This window comes from Hydra vulgaris, chromosome 03 (genome assembly GCF_038396675.1).
Source record: "Hydra vulgaris chromosome 03, alternate assembly HydraT2T_AEP".
Classification (NCBI taxonomy): domain Eukaryota; kingdom Metazoa; phylum Cnidaria; class Hydrozoa; order Anthoathecata; family Hydridae; genus Hydra; species Hydra vulgaris.
The window spans coordinates 50,153,320-50,172,500 of record NC_088922.1 but is presented as its reverse complement, the minus strand read 5'-3'; the positions used below and the strand labels follow the sequence as shown (position 1 = coordinate 50,172,500).

The 19,181-nt window shown below is 25.8% G+C and overlaps 1 protein-coding gene across 1 annotated transcript in view; it reads left to right on the top strand.

Annotated features, from left to right (window-relative positions):
* LOC100215837 (sorbitol dehydrogenase) overlaps nt 1–18,782 on the top strand; it is a 19,210-nt gene extending 428 nt beyond the window's left edge. Inside the window, exons 2-9 of the mRNA XM_065793550.1 lie at nt 1,711–1,744; nt 7,195–7,359; nt 10,274–10,433; nt 10,536–10,654; nt 14,653–14,718; nt 14,793–14,965; nt 18,268–18,389; nt 18,475–18,782. Of these exons, the coding sequence (XP_065649622.1) occupies nt 1,711–1,744; nt 7,195–7,359; nt 10,274–10,433; nt 10,536–10,654; nt 14,653–14,718; nt 14,793–14,965; nt 18,268–18,389; nt 18,475–18,631 (996 nt within the window). The 3' untranslated portion in view covers nt 18,632–18,782. The remainder of the gene's footprint in view (nt 1–1,710; nt 1,745–7,194; nt 7,360–10,273; nt 10,434–10,535; nt 10,655–14,652; nt 14,719–14,792; nt 14,966–18,267; nt 18,390–18,474) is intronic.
* The last annotated feature ends 399 nt before the right edge of the window (nt 18,783–19,181 follow it).

Genomic DNA, 19,181 nt, shown 5'->3' with positions numbered 1-19,181 from the left:
ATATTCTCAAAAAATCTTATACAAATTTACAATGATTCATTCATTACCAGATCAACTATCAGCTGAGGAAACAGTTTTTGAAAGTAAATTCTTATATTTTTCACTAATATTTAATGTATCGACTAGCAATTTGGTGATTTAATGATAAGGAAAAACACAAGCAAAATGTGTACAACTTGCATCTTGCAAAACACTTTGATATGAAGTGAAACTAATCAAGTGGGGTTTTAGTAGCATTTTTGAATTTCTGGATTATTATTCTCTTTGCATGAAACATATAGTTTCGTATAAGTTACACATTTTTTTGTTTATGAGTGTTTCTTGTGATGCTTACGTAATTCTACTTTTTTCAGGCGTAGTTCAACAAAAATTACTGAAGACATATTTTAACAGAATCTTCTAAAAAAAAAAAGTAAAATTTACCTTTATACAATGGAGAAATAGCTAGCAATCGAGAAAAAATGAGATCGCATGATTCAAAATTTCCAATATTTTGAGAGAATCAATCTCTCTATTTGAACCTACTCTGGGAGTATGATAAAAGAAATTTATTATATTTTTTATTTCAGTATTTGTGCTACTAGAATAACAAAAATCTCTGCTAAAAGAGTACCATAAATATAAAGTACTATAAATAAAAGTACTATAAAATATTTATTGTAAACTCTATATTTTGAATTTAAAAAAAATATATTAATATCAGCTGTCACAAGGAATAAATATATTATTTTCTACTATTTTTTAGAATAATTTTTTTAAATATATATATATTTACAGGCCTTGTTAAGAAGCATTGCATTAAGCTCATGTGAATTTATGTACTAAACAGCGATTTCACCTACATGTTAAACCATTTATGTTATGCAAAAAAAAATTTCCATTAGATTATTTTAAACAGTCTTGAAATAGCTTTTGTGGAAAACATTAAGCAGTAATTAGTTGTTGTAAAAAAAAATTTTCTTTTTGATTATAAAATTTTTTTCTACGTTTCGTTTTTAAAAATTTTTAAATTTATTTTATTGTATTTAAATTAAGTTTATTATTAAATATTAATAAATTTTATTAAAAATTTAAAACGCTCCATTTTAAGAATATCTTTACTGTTAAAATTTCTAAATTATGTTTAAGTAAATTCTTTTTAATAAATTTAATTCAATTTTTTTGTTTGCTTTACATTCAGCTGTTTTTATTATTTATAGTTACAAGTTAATAATTTTTTCATGCCATTATGAAAGTGCTAAACAAAAGTGCTTAATGCACTTATAACTCTATATAAATTAATTGCTGGATTAAACCCTAATTAAGCCTGTTGGAAAAATTATTTTTTTGTAGTTTCTTTTTATATTTTCTAATTTTTCAACTTTATTTTCATGGTTTCTTTTTATATTTTCTAATAATATGAACATTTAAGATTATAATATCATTATTATTAAATATTATTATCTAATGCTACTACTGCTGCTGCTGCTGCTGCTACTGCTACTACTACTATTACTACTATTTTTTTTAACTTTTTTTTAAATTCTTTTTTTATTTTGTTATTTGCTGTTGGTGGTGGTGTTGTAATGGTCTTAACCTATTTCAGTAAATTTGTCATGAATTTTCTAAATTGTTAATTTTGTAAAATTTGTTCCGGCTTAGTAAAATTATATACATTTTTATAGTATATATTGTTTAGTTTTATTTAATAACAAAATTGTTATTTATTAGGAACAAAGACCTGTGCCAAAGCCTGGGAAGAATGGTAAATTTATTTTTCTAAGAGATATGTATTTATATATGTATACAATTTATGTAATAATGGTAGTTTAATAAAAATCTGCAAAAGTTATAAATTTTCTTTACACTCTAATGTTTTTAGGCTACAAATTATACAGAAATGTGTTTATATAGAAAATTTATTCTTTTATTAGTTTCAGTATTAAAGATCTTCTGTCACTTTATTAGTTTTGAGTTTTCTGATACGAAGATGTGTTAACTTTAGTAGATCTTTTGTATAGGTTTTTGTTGCCTTTCTTGAAGCAAGTATTTATTTTATTATGAAGTTGTTTAGATTTTTTGCCTGCTAGTTCTTTACATAGGCCATTATGTTTCGAATAATTCAAAAATCTTCAGTAACATTTATTTTTATCAATCAAAATGATTTAGTGGTTATAAATGATTTTTTTAAAACTATAATTATGTTTTTTTTTTTTTAAATCGACTTATCTACTGTAGAATATTTGTAGGCTATATATACAGGGTTATTCAAAATTATAATCACTTGTATTCAAAATTATAATCACTTGTATTCAAAATTATAATCGCATCTATTCAAAATTATAATCAGATCTATTCAAAATTATAATCTGATCTACTCAAAATTATAATCTGATCTATTCAAAATTATAATCAGATCTATTCAAAATTATAATCACTTGTATTCAAAATTATAGTCACATATATTCAAAATTATTGACAATTTTTATTAAAAACTTAATAAAATTTTAAATAAAAAAATTATATTATTTATTTAATTAAATGAATTGTTCACTGTTTTGAGCCTTTTCAACCCATCTTCTCAGTAACATTTATTTTTATCAATCAAAATGATTTAGTGGTTATAAATGATTTTTTTAAAACTATAATTATGTTTTTTTTTTTTTAAATCGACTTATCTACTGTAGATTATTTGTAGGCTATATATACAGGGTTATTCAAAATTATAATCACCTGTATTCAAAATTATAATCACTTGTATTCAAAATTATAATCACTTGTATTCAAAATTATAATCGCATCTATTCAAAATTATAATCAGATCTATTCAAAATTATAATCAGATCTATTCAAAATTATAATCAGATCTATTCAAAATTATAATCAGATCTATTCAAAATTATAATCACTTGTATTCAAAATTATAGTCACATATATTCAAAATTATTGACAATTTTTATTAAAAACTTAATAAAATTTTAAATAAAAAAATTATTATTTATTTAATTAAATGAATTGTTCACCGTTTTGAGCCTTTTCAACCCATCTTCTCATATTTTCATAAAATCCATGGCATTGTAATGAATAATCATTATCATATGATGCCACCAAATCTAAGCATTGTTCAATTGTTAATGTTGGATTTGCTCTTTGTATTGCACAATATCTTGATTTAAACATTGAAAAAAATTCCTCAATTGAATTCAATTCAGGAGAATAAGACACAATGAATTTAAATGGAATATTAAGAGAACTTAATACTCTTTGAACTTCATGAGTTTTATTAATTCTGGCATTATCCATAATTAAAATGCTATTTGGGTGCGATGCGAAATATGGAGCCAACACTGAAATAAAATTAATAAATTCAGTTCCATTATAAGAGCCTGTTCTATATTTATAACCAATGATCTCATTATAATCAATAGCACATATTAAACTTGTATTAACCGATTTATTTGCTGGAACAGCAACAAAGGCTTTTATATTCAGAGGTGAATAACCGTATCTTCTTTTCGTATGCTGATTAAAACCAGTTTCATCAAGAAACACGAGATTTTTATTCCCGATTCTTGATATCTCGGCTGCATAGATAATTCTTGCGTTGATTTTTTCTATATCATTTCTTTCAATTGGAATCAAAGAGAGTCTTTTTCGACTCATCCCTATCTTTTTAATTTTTCTTGATATAGATGGTTGTGATATTATAACACCATTTACATCATGTATGAGAGTTTTTAACTCATTTTGTGTTATTGAATTATCAATTAAAATGGAATTGTATAATAGTTGTTCAATTGGATCAAAAACTCTTCTTTTATTAAGACAAGTTGCTTTAAGTTTTTCACCAGATGATACAAACCCAACTCCATCTTCATATTTTTTAATTATTTTTCCAACCGCCCTGGTGCAGAGATTTACGGTATTTGAAATCTGTTTGATAGTATATTTTTTGCTTTCTTGCATATTTATAACCATATTATAAATTTCTTCCGTTACTTGCTTTCTTGCTTTTCTTACCATCACGGAAGTAATAAAATTTTCATGAATTTTAAGGCGATTATAATATTGAATACATGTGATTATAATTTTGAATACAAGTGATTATAATTTTGAATAGATGTGATTATAATTTTGAATAGATGTGATTACAATTTTGAATACAAGTGATTATAATTTTGAATAACCCTGTAATAATCACTTAAACCTGTCATTAAAGAATGGAACATTTTTGCAACTGAAAAGCATTTTAAATGGATAGTTGCCATTTGTTTTTTACACACCCATATTATTGTAAGCCACAGTCTGAGCATTTAAAAAAAAAACTATCATGCCTCCTTTCCATATTTTCATCTGTAAATTGATACAATGTAAAACAAATACAGTTTCTTGTTTAATAAAAAAAGTATTTCCAACATGTCTCCTATTTTTAATAACATGTCATTTGCTTTGCTGTGAGCAAACTTGTTTTTTTTTAAAAATAAATTATTTTTTTAAAACTGTCTATACTCTTAAAATGATAAGTTTCTGATTAATTTTTTTTTTTTTTTATTCAGAACACATTGCTTTATAAGTTTTAAAATGCATATTTTACCCCCCTTTTAAAAAGCATTTTTAAAAGTGGGTTAATACATGATTAAAATTGTTAAAATACTTTCAAAAACGCATACTTTTTGAAAGTATTTTAACATACATGCTTTTAAAACGTGTTTTTAAATTGAAATTTTTGCTACTGGTTCCTGTTTACTACCTTTTTATCTTATTCTTACAGCTTTTATGAGTTACTCATTTCTTAGTTACTTTTTTTTTATCTTTTTATCTTATTATTACAGCTTATTCGTTGCCTATTACCATTAATATTTATTTACATGCTACTACCTGTTTTTCGAAACTTTTTTTTTTTTAATATCTTAAAAGATTAAAAAGTATACCTGAAAACTTAAAACATTAAAGTTTAACCTTAAAAAATCATTATTTTAACTTAATCAAATAAATCTCTTAAAAAATTTCTAATGAAAAATGCTTATAATTTTAATAATTATTAGAAGTTTAAGTTGTTTTTTTTAATTACTTTTAGGAATTTGAACTTTTATGAAAAAACACTAGGTGATTCCAAATTTTTGCCCACGATTCATCAGTTCTTGTTTAAAGCATTATGCAGCATGTAATTTACATGTGTGTCAAGCTGTTTTAATGATATCTTTAGGTGGTATGATAAAAAGGCGAAATAAATGTTATAAATATTATTTTAAAATTTGAATGGCAATTATGTAAAAACATTTGTTATAAAATTTTGACTATTGAAGTCACATTTTTATCTAGCAAAGTTTTTTTCAAATTTCAATAATTTTGTAATTGTAAATAAAGATAATGAACAATTTTTTTATTCATACTAGCATAGCTAAATCTGTACCTTTTTCATAAAAGAATCCAAATGTTGAAAAAACTCAATTTTAGAAAAAAATCTTAATTGCCCAAGAAATACGCTTTTCAATTACAATCGATATAAGCCTTATTTACAAATAAAATAAATTCAGATGAAATTAAAAACAAAGAAGGTTTAATTTCTATTTCAACTTTTATTTAAAAGAATTATTAAATATTGTTTAATGAACAAAGCTAATAAAAATTAGATTTTTTAAATGTTGTTTAAAGACTTTTTTTCTCATTTGTGAAATTCTGACTAGTTTTTATTTTATTTTTAAATCAATCATAACATTTCATGTTCAGTTTTTCACAGAAAATGAAAGGGTTAAACTTTTTTTATGAGGCAAGTGAAAGTGCAATTATATATATTTTTTGATAAATGGTACATGAAAACCTAAAATGTTTGCGTTCACAACATAATCTCTGGTGAAGTAATTAAATAGAGTTTTTATTTTTTAACATTTTATTTATTTTTAAGTTATATTTTTATTTTTAAGTTATATTTTATAATTGTTGCTCACTAACTTTTAAGAAACAAACAAGTTTAAAAAATAATAATTAAAAAATTACTTATTTTATATTAAGTATTAAAAAAGTATGTAACATTTAATTTTGTTATTTATATTTAAAAAAAAAAACAGTTCATAAATATTTACATAATAAAGTTAATTTTTCAAATGAATTTGCTGTAACTTTAAAAAATTTATTTCTTGAAAAGTATATATACAGGGTTCACTCCTCCTTAAAAACCTTAAATATCCTTAAAAAATAAAAACCTCCTTAAATGTCTTTAAATAACCTCAAAATAAGTTAAAATTTGACTGCTCTCCTTAATTTCTCCTTATCCTCCTTTTTTCTCTTTTTTTTTTCTCCTTTTTTTTTTTAATCATCTAGGAAATTTTATTAAAGTGAATGAATTATACTTAATAATAAAGAAGAAAATGTATAGTAAAATAAATAAAGGATAAACAATGTATAAAACTGTTTAATTTACATTTTTACTGTTGTTTTACTATTGTTTAAAATAAGAAAATTTAGTCTTCTTAAACGATGAGAAAGTTTAGTCTTCACATAGTAAAGTTGTAGTCAGAATAATATGTGGAGGAGAAGCATATTAAACATATTTTAAAAAAATAGAATGTTTTTTTTATTAAATCAACAAAATAAAACATGTGTCATATTTTTCCTAATCACTAAATTTTATTTTGTCTATAGAATACATTTCAATGACTGACATTGAAGTTGTTTTAAAAGTTGTTTGCAATTATTATTAAGGTCTGTTGTTTTAGTTATGTTTGCAATTGTTATTAAGGCCTGTTATTTTAGAACAGATCTTGAAAATAAACAATTTTATAGATAAGTGATACAAAGATGATACAAAGCAGCAAGACATTCAAATAGTTTAATTTTCTTAAAATATGTTATGATTAGAGACTAGCAGCTTATCTAAAATTTTTCTATTGTTTTTTTTTTTTTTTATTCAAAATTTTTATACTGATTTATGGAATAGCATCATTCCATAAATTACAGTTAACGTTTGGCTATCCATACCATTAAAGAAATCAAATTTTTGAAGGCTAAATGCAGCAACACTCCTTTGCAGAACTGAAATCCTTTGGATTTTTAGAACTTCATTTGTTAATTTTTTTTTTTTTTTTTTTTGTTATTTTTATCATTATTATTATTGTTTTAGTTGTTGATGCTGTTGTTATTATTGTTATTATTTTTAATTGTTGTTGTTATCATTTATTAACTTTAGAAGTAATAATTTCTTTTAATTAACTTTAGAAGTACTTCTTGCAATGCAATGTGTTGGGATCTGTGGATCAGATGTACATTATCTTAAGCATGGCAGAATTGGAGATTTTGTGGTCACCAAACCAATGGTACTTGGTCATGAAGGAAGTGGAATTGTAGCACAAGTTGGAGAAGGAGTCACTCATTTAAAAGTTGGTATGTGAGTTTAAAGCACTAGGTTTTTTTACTTTTAAACCTTTTAAAATTCATTAAAAATTTATTAAACCTTTTAAAATTTATTTAAAAAAATATTAATCAGGATATTTTTTAACATCTTAGAAAGTTGATTATTAATTAGGATGTTTATCTATTATTGCGGATTTTGGACTACATTCTAATGTAATTAATGACACAATACTGAAATAAGGATAGGCGAAGGCAAGTGTATTTGCATTGACTGATACCTCAGCTGTACAAATGTGTTTGATCCAAGTTCAAGATTTCAATATTACCAGTCAAATTAGGAAACAAGGTAAAAGAACTCTTGACTCATCTAGTATTATTGAAGATTATTAGACAAAAAGTTTTGCCACAATATTCATATCTTTTAGCAGTGTTATCTCAAGATTCTAAAAAGGTGAAATCTTTCAGTCAAGAGAGCACTAGACAAAAATAATTATTTTTTCATAAATTCTCATCAATATAACATATAGAGGATATAACATATTACTTATCCAACCCTCGGAATTAGCGTCGGCATTCAGCAATGCCGACCTAACTGCCGACCTGGAAGTGTTTGAGGTCGGCAAAAAATTCCCGACCTCATTTCTATGTTTTAAGGTCAGACCTATGTATCGAATAATTATTGCTGACCTCATTTTTCTTAATTCCGAGGGTTGCTTATCATTTAAAGTTTAGACCCTTCTTCATTCATATACAAGATATCAGAGTGGATAGATGACTGGAACCCACCTGAATCATGGAAGAGAATAACTTGCATCATGATGATTTGTGCCGGCTATCAAAATAAGGATATTATGAACGCTGCCCAATGCTCCCTACAGCAGAATTCCTCAAAGATATGCAGGAAAAGGTGTTGAAGAACCCAGGCATTGGAATTTGGGCTTTGTCACGTGAAATGAATGTTTCATCCTCCACTACGAAGCTTGCACTCAATGAAGACCTTCGCTACTACTCATACAAGCACCGCAAAAGTCAGTTGCTCACAGAAAAGGACCAGTGAAAATTGTTTGATAAAAGCCAAGAAACTTCCGAGCAAAGTGAAACATCCTACTGAACCACAAACAATCTGGTTCTTTTCTGATGAGAAAAACTTTTGCCAGGATCAAAAACACAACACACAGAATAACATACAGTCCTTACAGGCTTGCATACAGTCCAAAGGACATTCCTCATGTAATGCAGACTAAATTTCCCTAAACTGTGATGGTTTTTGGATGCGTCTTTTGAGGGCGATGTAATGTCCTCAGAAGACACATCCGCATTTTTGTAGAGAGGGCCTCAGGTTGAATTCAGATGGCTACATGGAGTTGCTAAAGACTGTAGTCAAGCCATGGATAACAAGATTAGCTAATGGTAGGCCATATGTATGGCAGCAGAATTCAGCTCCTTGGCACACCTCTGGGAAAAGTCAAAAATGGTTGTCTGAAAATTTTTATGACTTCACCAGTCCAAATGTTTGGCCTCCAAACTCCCCAAACCTTAACCTCATGGATTATTTTGTATAGGATGCAGTTAAAAAAGACACCAATCACTGTGCCAGTAATACAAAAGCCCAGTTAATGGATATAATTGAGAGTATTTTTGAGGCCCTACCCAAAGAAAACTGTAGCATCAGCTTTTTCCAGGTTCCGAAGCAGGATTGATGCTGTGATCAATGCTAATAGTGGTTATTTTGAGTGAAACTTGTTGATAGTATTGTAATTTCTGTTTCTGTAATTTTTTTTCAATTCATTAAATTTAGTAATTACAATAAAGATTTCCTTTTACCTTACAAAACTGTCAAATTTATCCCGAACACCCTGTATGCAAAAGAACAACCTGATACTTTTGTACATGATACCAACGCACAAAATAACGAACAGTCAATGGTAAACAATACTCCGAAAGGATCAACAATTTTTGTTTTGACCTCCCAAAACTAATTCTTGCTGGTCAATGTTGATCAGTTAAAAAAATCTGTTTTAAAAAATGAGTTTTTGTAAACAACCAGGATGTATTTCAAAAATACTCAGTATTCATGATATCTAAAATATTTTTTTGACTGAAATATTTTAAAAAAGTGTTTAAAATATTATTATAGTTTATGATAAACTACTTTTAATTCACTTCGTTGATGTGGTTATAAAAAAAAAATTAATTGACCGACCAATAAAAGCAGTTGATCATCAATTCTATGTGTTAGCTGGTCAAATTGACTTCCTACTCAATTTTTTTTTTTTTCAACAATAGAAATAACAAACAAGTTTATAAAGTTTGTGAAAGCTGCATGTTAATGATATCAGTTAGACCTTGGTCAAGAGATTAAGAATGTTAAGAAGAATGAATGCAATCACCAGTTAGAAATTTAACCAGAGAATTCATTGATGTTGTAAAGAAAAAATTTCTTACTAGATTCTTGCAATAATTTGGATATTGAGTTTATTAATACCACAAAAAAGGTAAAGAAAAAATGATGTGGAATTAGTAATTAAAGGAAACAGTTGGGAAAAAAAAGGCAAAGAAAAATGTATTAAAATCTCATAAAAGACTATCTCTGTCATAGCTTTCACTTTATTTCATAGTCAGTGTACTTCCAAATGACTTTGGAATGAGGTTTTATCCTCATTCCATGTATGTAAAGTTTTTTTTGCTAATATTTTATGATTTTAGTTCTCTGTTTGGTGTGCAAAGAGTTAACTGTTTTTTCTTAACTTTTGTTTTTCTTATATCTGAATTTAAAGAAACTTTACTTATTTATTTTCTATTGCTTACATCATTTTAATCTTCTTATTTATTATCATATTTATTTTAAAAAGAAATAGTTATTTTGCTATTTTTTAAAATTGGTTTATAGCATTTTAGTTTGTTGAAGTCTTTATGAATTTTAAATACATTAAATTTGATTAAGGTGATAGAGTGGCTATAGAACCTGGCATTCCTTGTCGAAATTGTGAATTTTGCAAATCTGGAAAATATAATTTATGCAGTGATATCTTTTTCTGTGCAACTCCACCTGATGATGGAAATTTATGCCGATTTTATACTCATGCAGCAGACTTTTGTTATAAGTATACTTGATATAATTGTTTTTAAATAAACTAACTCTATTTCTCATTAGTTTTATGACCTATTTAAATTATGTTTTTATTTTTTTTTATTGGGTAGTGTAGACTTCCAGATCATGTAACATTAGAAGAAGGGGCATTATTAGAACCACTTTCAGTCGGTGTTCATTCCTGTAGAAGAGCTGGTGTGGCTGTCGGTGATAAAGTTTTAATATTGGGAGCTGGTAAAACTTGATTTTTAGTTCTTTTATATATATATATATATATATATATATATATATATATATATATATATATATATATATATATATATATATTGGTAGAAAATCACTTAACAAAAATTTTTCTTTTAACACTGAGTTTTATCAATAAAGACTCATCAGAAATGAATGATCAAATTAATAAAACTTCTATTTATACCAACAACAACAAAAATTAAATTACAGGAAGTTGAAAATGTCTTAACTACTGTAAATTTTCACATGTTTATGGAATATGCTGATACTATTATAAAATGAATTCTTTAGAATAGACTTATTCTGCTTTTTTTTTTTTAATATTTTTAAAAGGGAAGGGGGGGAGTCATATATATTTATTATTTGAGCTCACTTATTTTTATAGTTTTTTTAGGAGAAACTTATTTAACGAATATATAAACCAAAACTCCTTTAATAAAAATGTTTTCAATTCCTCTAAACGAATTTTTGTGAAGATGCCCTTGAAAAAAGTGGTTTTCAAAATTTTAAACTAAAATTTGACCCTGAAAAATGAAATACAAAAAAGCAAAATAGAACTAGAAATGTAATTTGGTTCAAAACCCCACCCTCTACCCCACCCCCTTCCTTCTATATAGCAAAAATATTTCCATTAACATAGGAAAAAATTTTCTTAAATTGGTCGATAAGCATTTCCCACCCTCTAATAAATTACATAAAAATTTTAATCCAAATACAATTATAGTTAGCTACAGTTGCACAAAAAATATTGAATTCCTGAATGAAAAAATGACAGAAAATTGTAAATGTAAACAAAAAAACAATCGTCCAATGAGTGGCAATTATTTATCAAAAAATGTGGTATATAAATATGTGTTGTTTCCTCTAAGAATGTACCTGATAAACAATATATTGGCTTAACAGAGGGTCAATGGAAAAAACATTTTTCCAATCATAAGCAATCCTTTAAAAATAAAAAGTATTTAAAAGACACCATGTTGTCAAAATGCATATGGTAATTAAAAGAAAAAATATTGATGATTTTATACTGAATAGGTCCATCCTTAAAACAGCACCTGCATATAACAATATTTCCAAAAAATTCATACTATGCCTACAAGAAAAATTTGAAATAGTTACACATGCACACCAAGAATATATATATATATATATATATATATATATATATATATATATATATATATATATATATATATATATATATATATATATATATATATATATATATATATATATATATATACATATACATATACAGTCCCTGGCCACAATATTATGATCACCTACAAATTTTGTGTATTTTTAACTTCAAGGTTTTGTAAAAAGTATAAAAAAAAGTACAGTTGCAATATTAGTTATATTTTATTGATAAAACATGTTTCCTTAATAGTAAAATAATTTTTCAAAATCAATATACACACATTTTAACAAACAATTACTCTTTTTGATTGCAAGTCATTAAAAATACTGATATTTTGTCGTTCCTCCTTTCAACGAAATAACTTTAGTTATTTGGTCTGGCATACTTTTAATACATTTTAATGTAGCTGTCTTAATTTTTCCATTGTCGTGCCAATGATAGAGTAATTTTCAATCAAATCCCTTTTATTTGTTGAAACTTCAGAAGTGATTTCCTCCTTGAGAATGCTCCACAAATTCTTAATCGGATTCAGGTCAGGAGAGTTTCCTGGCTAATCTAAAACAAGTATTTTTTTTTTTTTAAGAAAGTTTGTGATCCTTTTAGCTTTATGGCATGGAGCACTATCATGCATAAACGTAAATGTATTGTTATTTAGAAACCATTCTTGTATTTGGGGAATAAGTTGGCTCTCCATAATCTTTTAATACCGTATTTGGTTCATCATCCCATTGACAATATGTAGTCTTAATGTGTCTTTACCACTAATAACTGACAACACCATAACTTTAGTTGGATGTTTAATAGTTTGTACAATGCAATCTGGATGATATTTTTGTTTGGTCTTCTTCGGACGAAGGTGGCTTTGTCCAACAAGATCTCAAAAGTTGATTCATCTGAAAAACACACCTGAAAAAATCATCATAATGTGGTTGTAATTATGTTTATGTCAACATTTAAACACTTTTTTAACAATATTTCATTCAAAATTGATTAACTTCCACGTTCCCAATCTCCAATAGTCATATACTTATGATTTTTTGCCCATTGCAATCTCTTTTTTATCATTGCTGGAGTTGGCCTTGGTTTTTTAGCTGGTTTGTGTGATTTTAAACCAACTTCAGCCAGCCGTCTCCTCACTGGCGCTCTGAAACTTGTATTCCTAACTCTTGAACAAGTTTTGACAGCCAAAGAGATGATTTTTTTTCTATTTTCCAGACAAATATCTCTTATAATTCTGTCTGTTCTGGGAGTGGTTTTACATTTTGACCCACTCCGTCCTTTCATTTTTGGAGAAAGAGTGATGTCGTTTTCCATTTTGTGTTTGATTTTATTGAAAAAAGGTTGCAAAACTTTACACATTTTAGCAATTTCCTGTTGTGAACGCTCTGAATGTTGTAAAAGTGCTTTTATTTCTGAAATTTTGTTGGACTTATGTCCTTACCGTTACCCATGTTTATTTTTTATTGAAATTGTTACTTTTACTATTACACTAAAAATGTTAATAAAATGAAATACTATATATTAATTCTTGCTATTTATAGTAACTTTATAAAATGTATTAAAAATAATAATCTAATACACATCTAAGTTTGCATTGGTCATGATTATAAAGAAATTTTCTTTTCTATTTTATTCAATAGATGTCAGTATTGTATAATACGTTAGTAATAATAATATACTCACCTTAAAATTACTTTAAAATAACTTTGAAAACAAAATATGTGGAAAAACTGAGGTGATCATAATATTGTGGTCAGGGACTGGCCACAATATTATGATCTGTATATATATATAACATATATATGTATATATATATATATATATATATATATATATATATATATATATATATATATATATATATATATATATATATATATATATATATATATATATATATGTATATATTGCACACAAAAAAACAAGCTAATAATTTTAAAAAAGTTTGTTGTTGTTTTTTTTAATTTGGTAAATGAATAGCTGCTTTTTTTTTTAATTTGGTAAGTGAATCCAACCTGATAATTATAAAAAATACACATTTTGCTTTCAAATAATGTCATCAACAACAAAATATATAGGTTTTATTTTAACTTAATAATTTTTTAAACATTTAAAATGTTTAGAGAAAATAAAGATATATTATTATTTATATTTTATACAATTTATAGTTTTTATTTATTAAAACTTTCAATTTTTAAAATTATAATTAATAAATCAACATTTCAAAAAGCTAATAAATTGGTTCCAAAAATATTGTCAGTTGATGAGGACTAGGGGTGTTAAAAAAAAAAATTTCAAAACGCAAATACACAAGAAGCTAAATTTTATTTTATAAAAAAAATACGATTACAAAAAAAGTTCTTATTTTTTTTTTTTTTTTTTGTGCATAATTTATACAAAAAAAAAACTTTTTTTTTTTGGCGTGTTTGCGCTAAATTCTTTTTTTGCGTATTTGTGCAAAAAAAATTTTTTTGCGAAACCTTTTTTTAATTTAAACAAGAATTATGAAAAAACCAGGATACACAACAATCTAAAAAAAAAATTTACAATTTAATAAAATTTTACAAAATATTGAAATTTATCTTGCGCTCAAAGCCAAATATTTTAGGAACAATTTGAGGCATTTTTCGGGGTATTTTGCCGCTTGAGCACAATGTAAATGTCAATATTTTTTTTTGTAATTGTATTTTTCTAATATTTGCTCCAAAATAGGCTTCTAGTGTATTCGCGCTTCGAAATTTTTTTTTTTTTTTTTTGAAACAACCCTAATGAGGCCCTTAAGAACTTATACTTAAAAGTTAAAAAATATTAGGCTTCTGCATGTGTCTAAATTATTTTCTTCCAGGTCCTATTGGTCTAGTAACTCTGTTAGTTGCAAAGGCTGCTGGAGCGAGTCAAATAGCTATTACAGGTATTTTGATAAAAATATGTTTTTTGATTATGATAAATATGAATTCTCTAATATATGAATATTTTTTAATTTAGATATAGATGAAGGACGTTTAGAAATGGCAAAAAAATTTGGTGTCGATAAAGCATTTAAAGTAACCTCGCGAGATGGAAAAGAGGTTGCGAACATGATTATAAATGAATTTGGCCAAGCCAACAAAACCATAGAATGTACTGGTGTAGAATCAAGTATACAAACAGGAATTTTTGTAAGAAAATTTTGTTTTGTCTTTAATTGGCTCATTAATCTTTTCTAATAGAATGTTTATTCTCTTCAAAGCTATTGAACATTTAATAGGCTTCTAATATTAAAAAAAAGTTTTTCATAATTAAGTTGGGTGTCAAATAAAACAAAATTATATACTTCAGCTGTGTATAATGCACCTTATACAAAGCTGAAGATTTTATATGAAACACCTTGTTTATAAAAAGTTAAATATTTGCATTGATTTTACTCATATTCTTATTATATTTTCTGTTGGTTTAGGCTATATATTAGGCCCGGTCCTAATTTATTTGTAAACTTTAAATTTTAAAAGTCTCAAATGCAAAAGCTTTTTTTAGAAAAATAAATAAAAACAAATAATGATGAATAAAGAAGAGAAGCAACCTTGATATGATAACAATGAAATAAAAATATGGTTTTCATGAGAGCTCATTAATGAAAAATAATTTAAGATAGTGTAAAGCAAAAAGCTCAGTAATAATTTCATTAATTTGGTAAAAAAAGTATTAACATTGTTGTGATAACAAATTTAATTTAAATCATTTCAAAAAATCAAAATAGATTTAATGTTGATTTAATGATAAATATGTGATTCAATTGAAATAATGGAATAAATGACTCATTGGAACAAGTTATGAAATAAATTATTCAATTGGAATAAAGGAATATAATAATATTTAAATTTGAATAATTAAAATAAAACAAGTTATAGAATAAGTGATACTTATTAATATTTTTTTTATTTGCTTCGCATTTCAGCATCAGAATTATCAAAAAAAGATTAGGAGAATTCACTCCATAAATTTGTTGAAGTGCATCATATGAAGAAAGTAAATGTAGGAGAGATTAACATGCTAGACTAATCTAAATATCATATCTAAAGCCTAAGATATGTTAATGGCAATTATCTTTTACTTTCTCTTTCTATTCTATACCAGATTTTTCTAATGCACTAAAGAACCTTTTGATTAGTTAACTATAATAACTTTGCTACTGCATTAATAAATCACCAGTAAAATCTGTATTGCTTAGAAGTGTCAGAAGTTGTTAAACTTAATTACTTAAAAAAAGACATAGATAAGGTGAAATTAACATGAAAAGTAAAATATTTAGCCTTAGTTAACAGCATTATTTTTTCCTATAATTTGAAAGTCTCTAGAATTAAGCTTTTGAGATACCAGAAAAAGGTCTTAGCATAGATAATATCATTTTGGGTCAGTTTCTTGCAATGAAATCAGAAGAACTTTCAACGTTGCATAGAAAACTTTCATGCTTGTTCGAATCCATGAAAATGCATGTGAGGCCGGATTTTCAATAGAGTGATGAAAACATTAGCCTAAAAACCATCACAAAGAAAGTCACAAAAAAAGCCTTACTTGCTTTCAAAAATTTATTTTACCATAATAGGGTATACCTAATGTAGAAAAGAGATCATGGATGGTCTGGAACATTATAGGATAAAGAGGATAAATTTAACACAATAGTTTTTACCTTTAATAATTTTTGGTATTGCAGTATTATTTAAATTAGTAGTGAGGAGTTGTCTAAGCCAAAGATAGTACTTGCTACTGTAAGCAATAAAAAAGTTGAGTTTTTGTGTAAGAGGTTTTCACAAAAATATTTATTGAGACGCAAGATTGTACTAGTTGTTATAAAAGCAGAATGTTCTTAATTAAATAATAAATATTTGTTTATTAAAATATAGTTTTTATTATTTATTTTTTATAAAACTAGGCTAACTTTATTTATCTTTAAATTAACAAACTAATTGATTGCCTTGCAACATAAATATCATTTTTAATGAAGATTTATTGTTGTTGTTTTTTTTTTAAATAAAAATCTGAGCTTTGAAAAAGTTTTTTTATAAGATTAAATTCCAAGATTATAGAAAATTTTTAGCTAGAAAATATCTTGATACACTATTTGTTACTTTTAGATTATAGCCTAAACTAAAAAATATCTTGATACACTATTTGTTACTTTTAGATTATAGCCTAAACTAGAAAATATCTTGATACACTATTTGTTACTTTTAGATTATAGCCTAAACTAGAAAATATCTTGATACATTATTTGTTACTTTTAGATTATAGCCTAAACTAATAAAGAATATCTATAAAACTATGACACATCAATCCCGCTTCTTTCAGCCTTCTGCGAATATTGACTAAGCTTCGTGAATAAGCTTAGTCAATACTTTTTGTGGCTTTCTCTTGTTTGCCACGCAGATGTTTCGAATGATTCGGTCTGCTCCTGGTGTTGTTTTCCATTTAGAAGATGGTCTCCTTACACCTAACTCTTCTCTAGTATCAACTTTTTTTCTCTACTTGCATTATGGTTTGGTGAGAAGCTTTTACAATTTGTGCAATTTTTCTCTGAGGATATAGTATATTTTGTAAAAGACATCTAATTTGACTAATTTTTGTTGGTGTAATATTAAATTTCTTCCCCATTGCTGAAAATTTAAATTTAAAAATTCAAAAAATGAAAAGACTGCTTTCTTTATTTGAACAATAAAAAAAAACATACTTTCATTTAAAGGTAATCTCTTACTGATTATCTTTAGTTACACAAAAAAAAAGTTAATGAAATAAATTACTCAAGCTTTGTATTAAACTAAATCACATCGAAAGTTCAATCAAACTAACAAATAAAAACAACCTTATAGTTTCCAAAAATGCGCAAAATTGACTATGGCAGGTTATTGCTGGCAGCCAGAATCGCCAATTTTTAAAGTTTTTATTAACTTTAAGAATAGAAATACCTTGATACGTAACAAAAAATAACATTTATTTTATCATATGGGAGTTTAAGCCATCTATTTGAAACTTTATATATTTATATGTGTGTGTGTGTGTGTGCGCGCGCGCATATATATATATATGCTTTTTTTCTCTCTTTTGCTCTCCTATTTTTTTATAGCTGCACTTTATGGTTATTTTTTGTTATAAAAGTTTATTATTTATCTTTTCTGCATGAACCTTTAAAAAACATTTTGAAAGAAATTAAACAGGTTCAATTTTCTTTTTAATTTACTTGATTTATTTAAATCGTGCTTATTTATTCCAATCAAAGTGTTGATGTTTAAAACATGATTTAGATTGTTGGGTTGATTTAATATCGAGCTTTTACTCAGCTATTTTAATCTTATTTAAACTAATCTATTTTTTTTGAAATGGTTTAAAAAAAAACTTTTTTTGTAATAATTTTTTTTTGTACGTTGGTATTGTTGAATTGAGAAAAATATTTTCTATATATTCTCGTTTATAAGTTAATTTTTTTTAGTGCACTAAATCTGCTGGTGTTCTTGTTGTTGTTGGCATGGGTAAAGCAGAAGTGACTCTTCCCATTGTCAATGCTTTAGTTAGAGAAGTTGACGTGAGAGGAATATTTCGTTATGCCAATTGGTACTTTATTAAACTTTTTTAACATATTTATTATATGTTTACAGAAGTGTCTAGGTATTTCTAATCTGTTTTCTCCTGATTTTAGTTATCCTGCCGCTTTGGAATTAGTATCTTCTGGAAAAGTCGATGTAAAACCTCTTATTACACACCGATTTACTTTGGAACAATCTGCAAATGCTTTTGCTATGTCTGCATCTCAAAGTGATGGCGCAATAAAAGTGATGATTTCGTGCCATCAATAATTTATGAACGTTTTCAAATTAAATTTGTTTTTTAACACGTTTAGAATTCTAAATGTGTTATAAACAATTAGACTTTGTTGCTTAGGAACTTCTTTGTGAGTATTGTTGTTGTAACAAACGTTTATTTGAATAAAGTTTGTCTGAAGTTCAATCTTGTTCAATCTACTTCTTGAATGGGATGGCTCCACTTCATTTTTCTATTTAATCGCAAGTTTAGATTGTTATCGTTAACGTTAAAAGTAATTTATGAAACTTAACTTTCGAAATAGTGCAATGTTTGATGTGCGAGGAATCGACTGTCTAGTTATTGTCTTACTTATGATATGATTTAAATGAAACTTCAGATATCTACTCTTTAATGCTTATGGAGCATTTGTAAATTTTTGTTAAAATCCGATCAGTAGTTAATCGCATACAGATATTTTCACTTATTGCACTTAATCTCAAAAATAAAGTCAAGTTTACAAGGCTATTTGATTTCAAATCAAAAGCACCATAATATATAATACAAAAGATTTATCAAATTAGTTTCATAAATGATGAGCTTTTA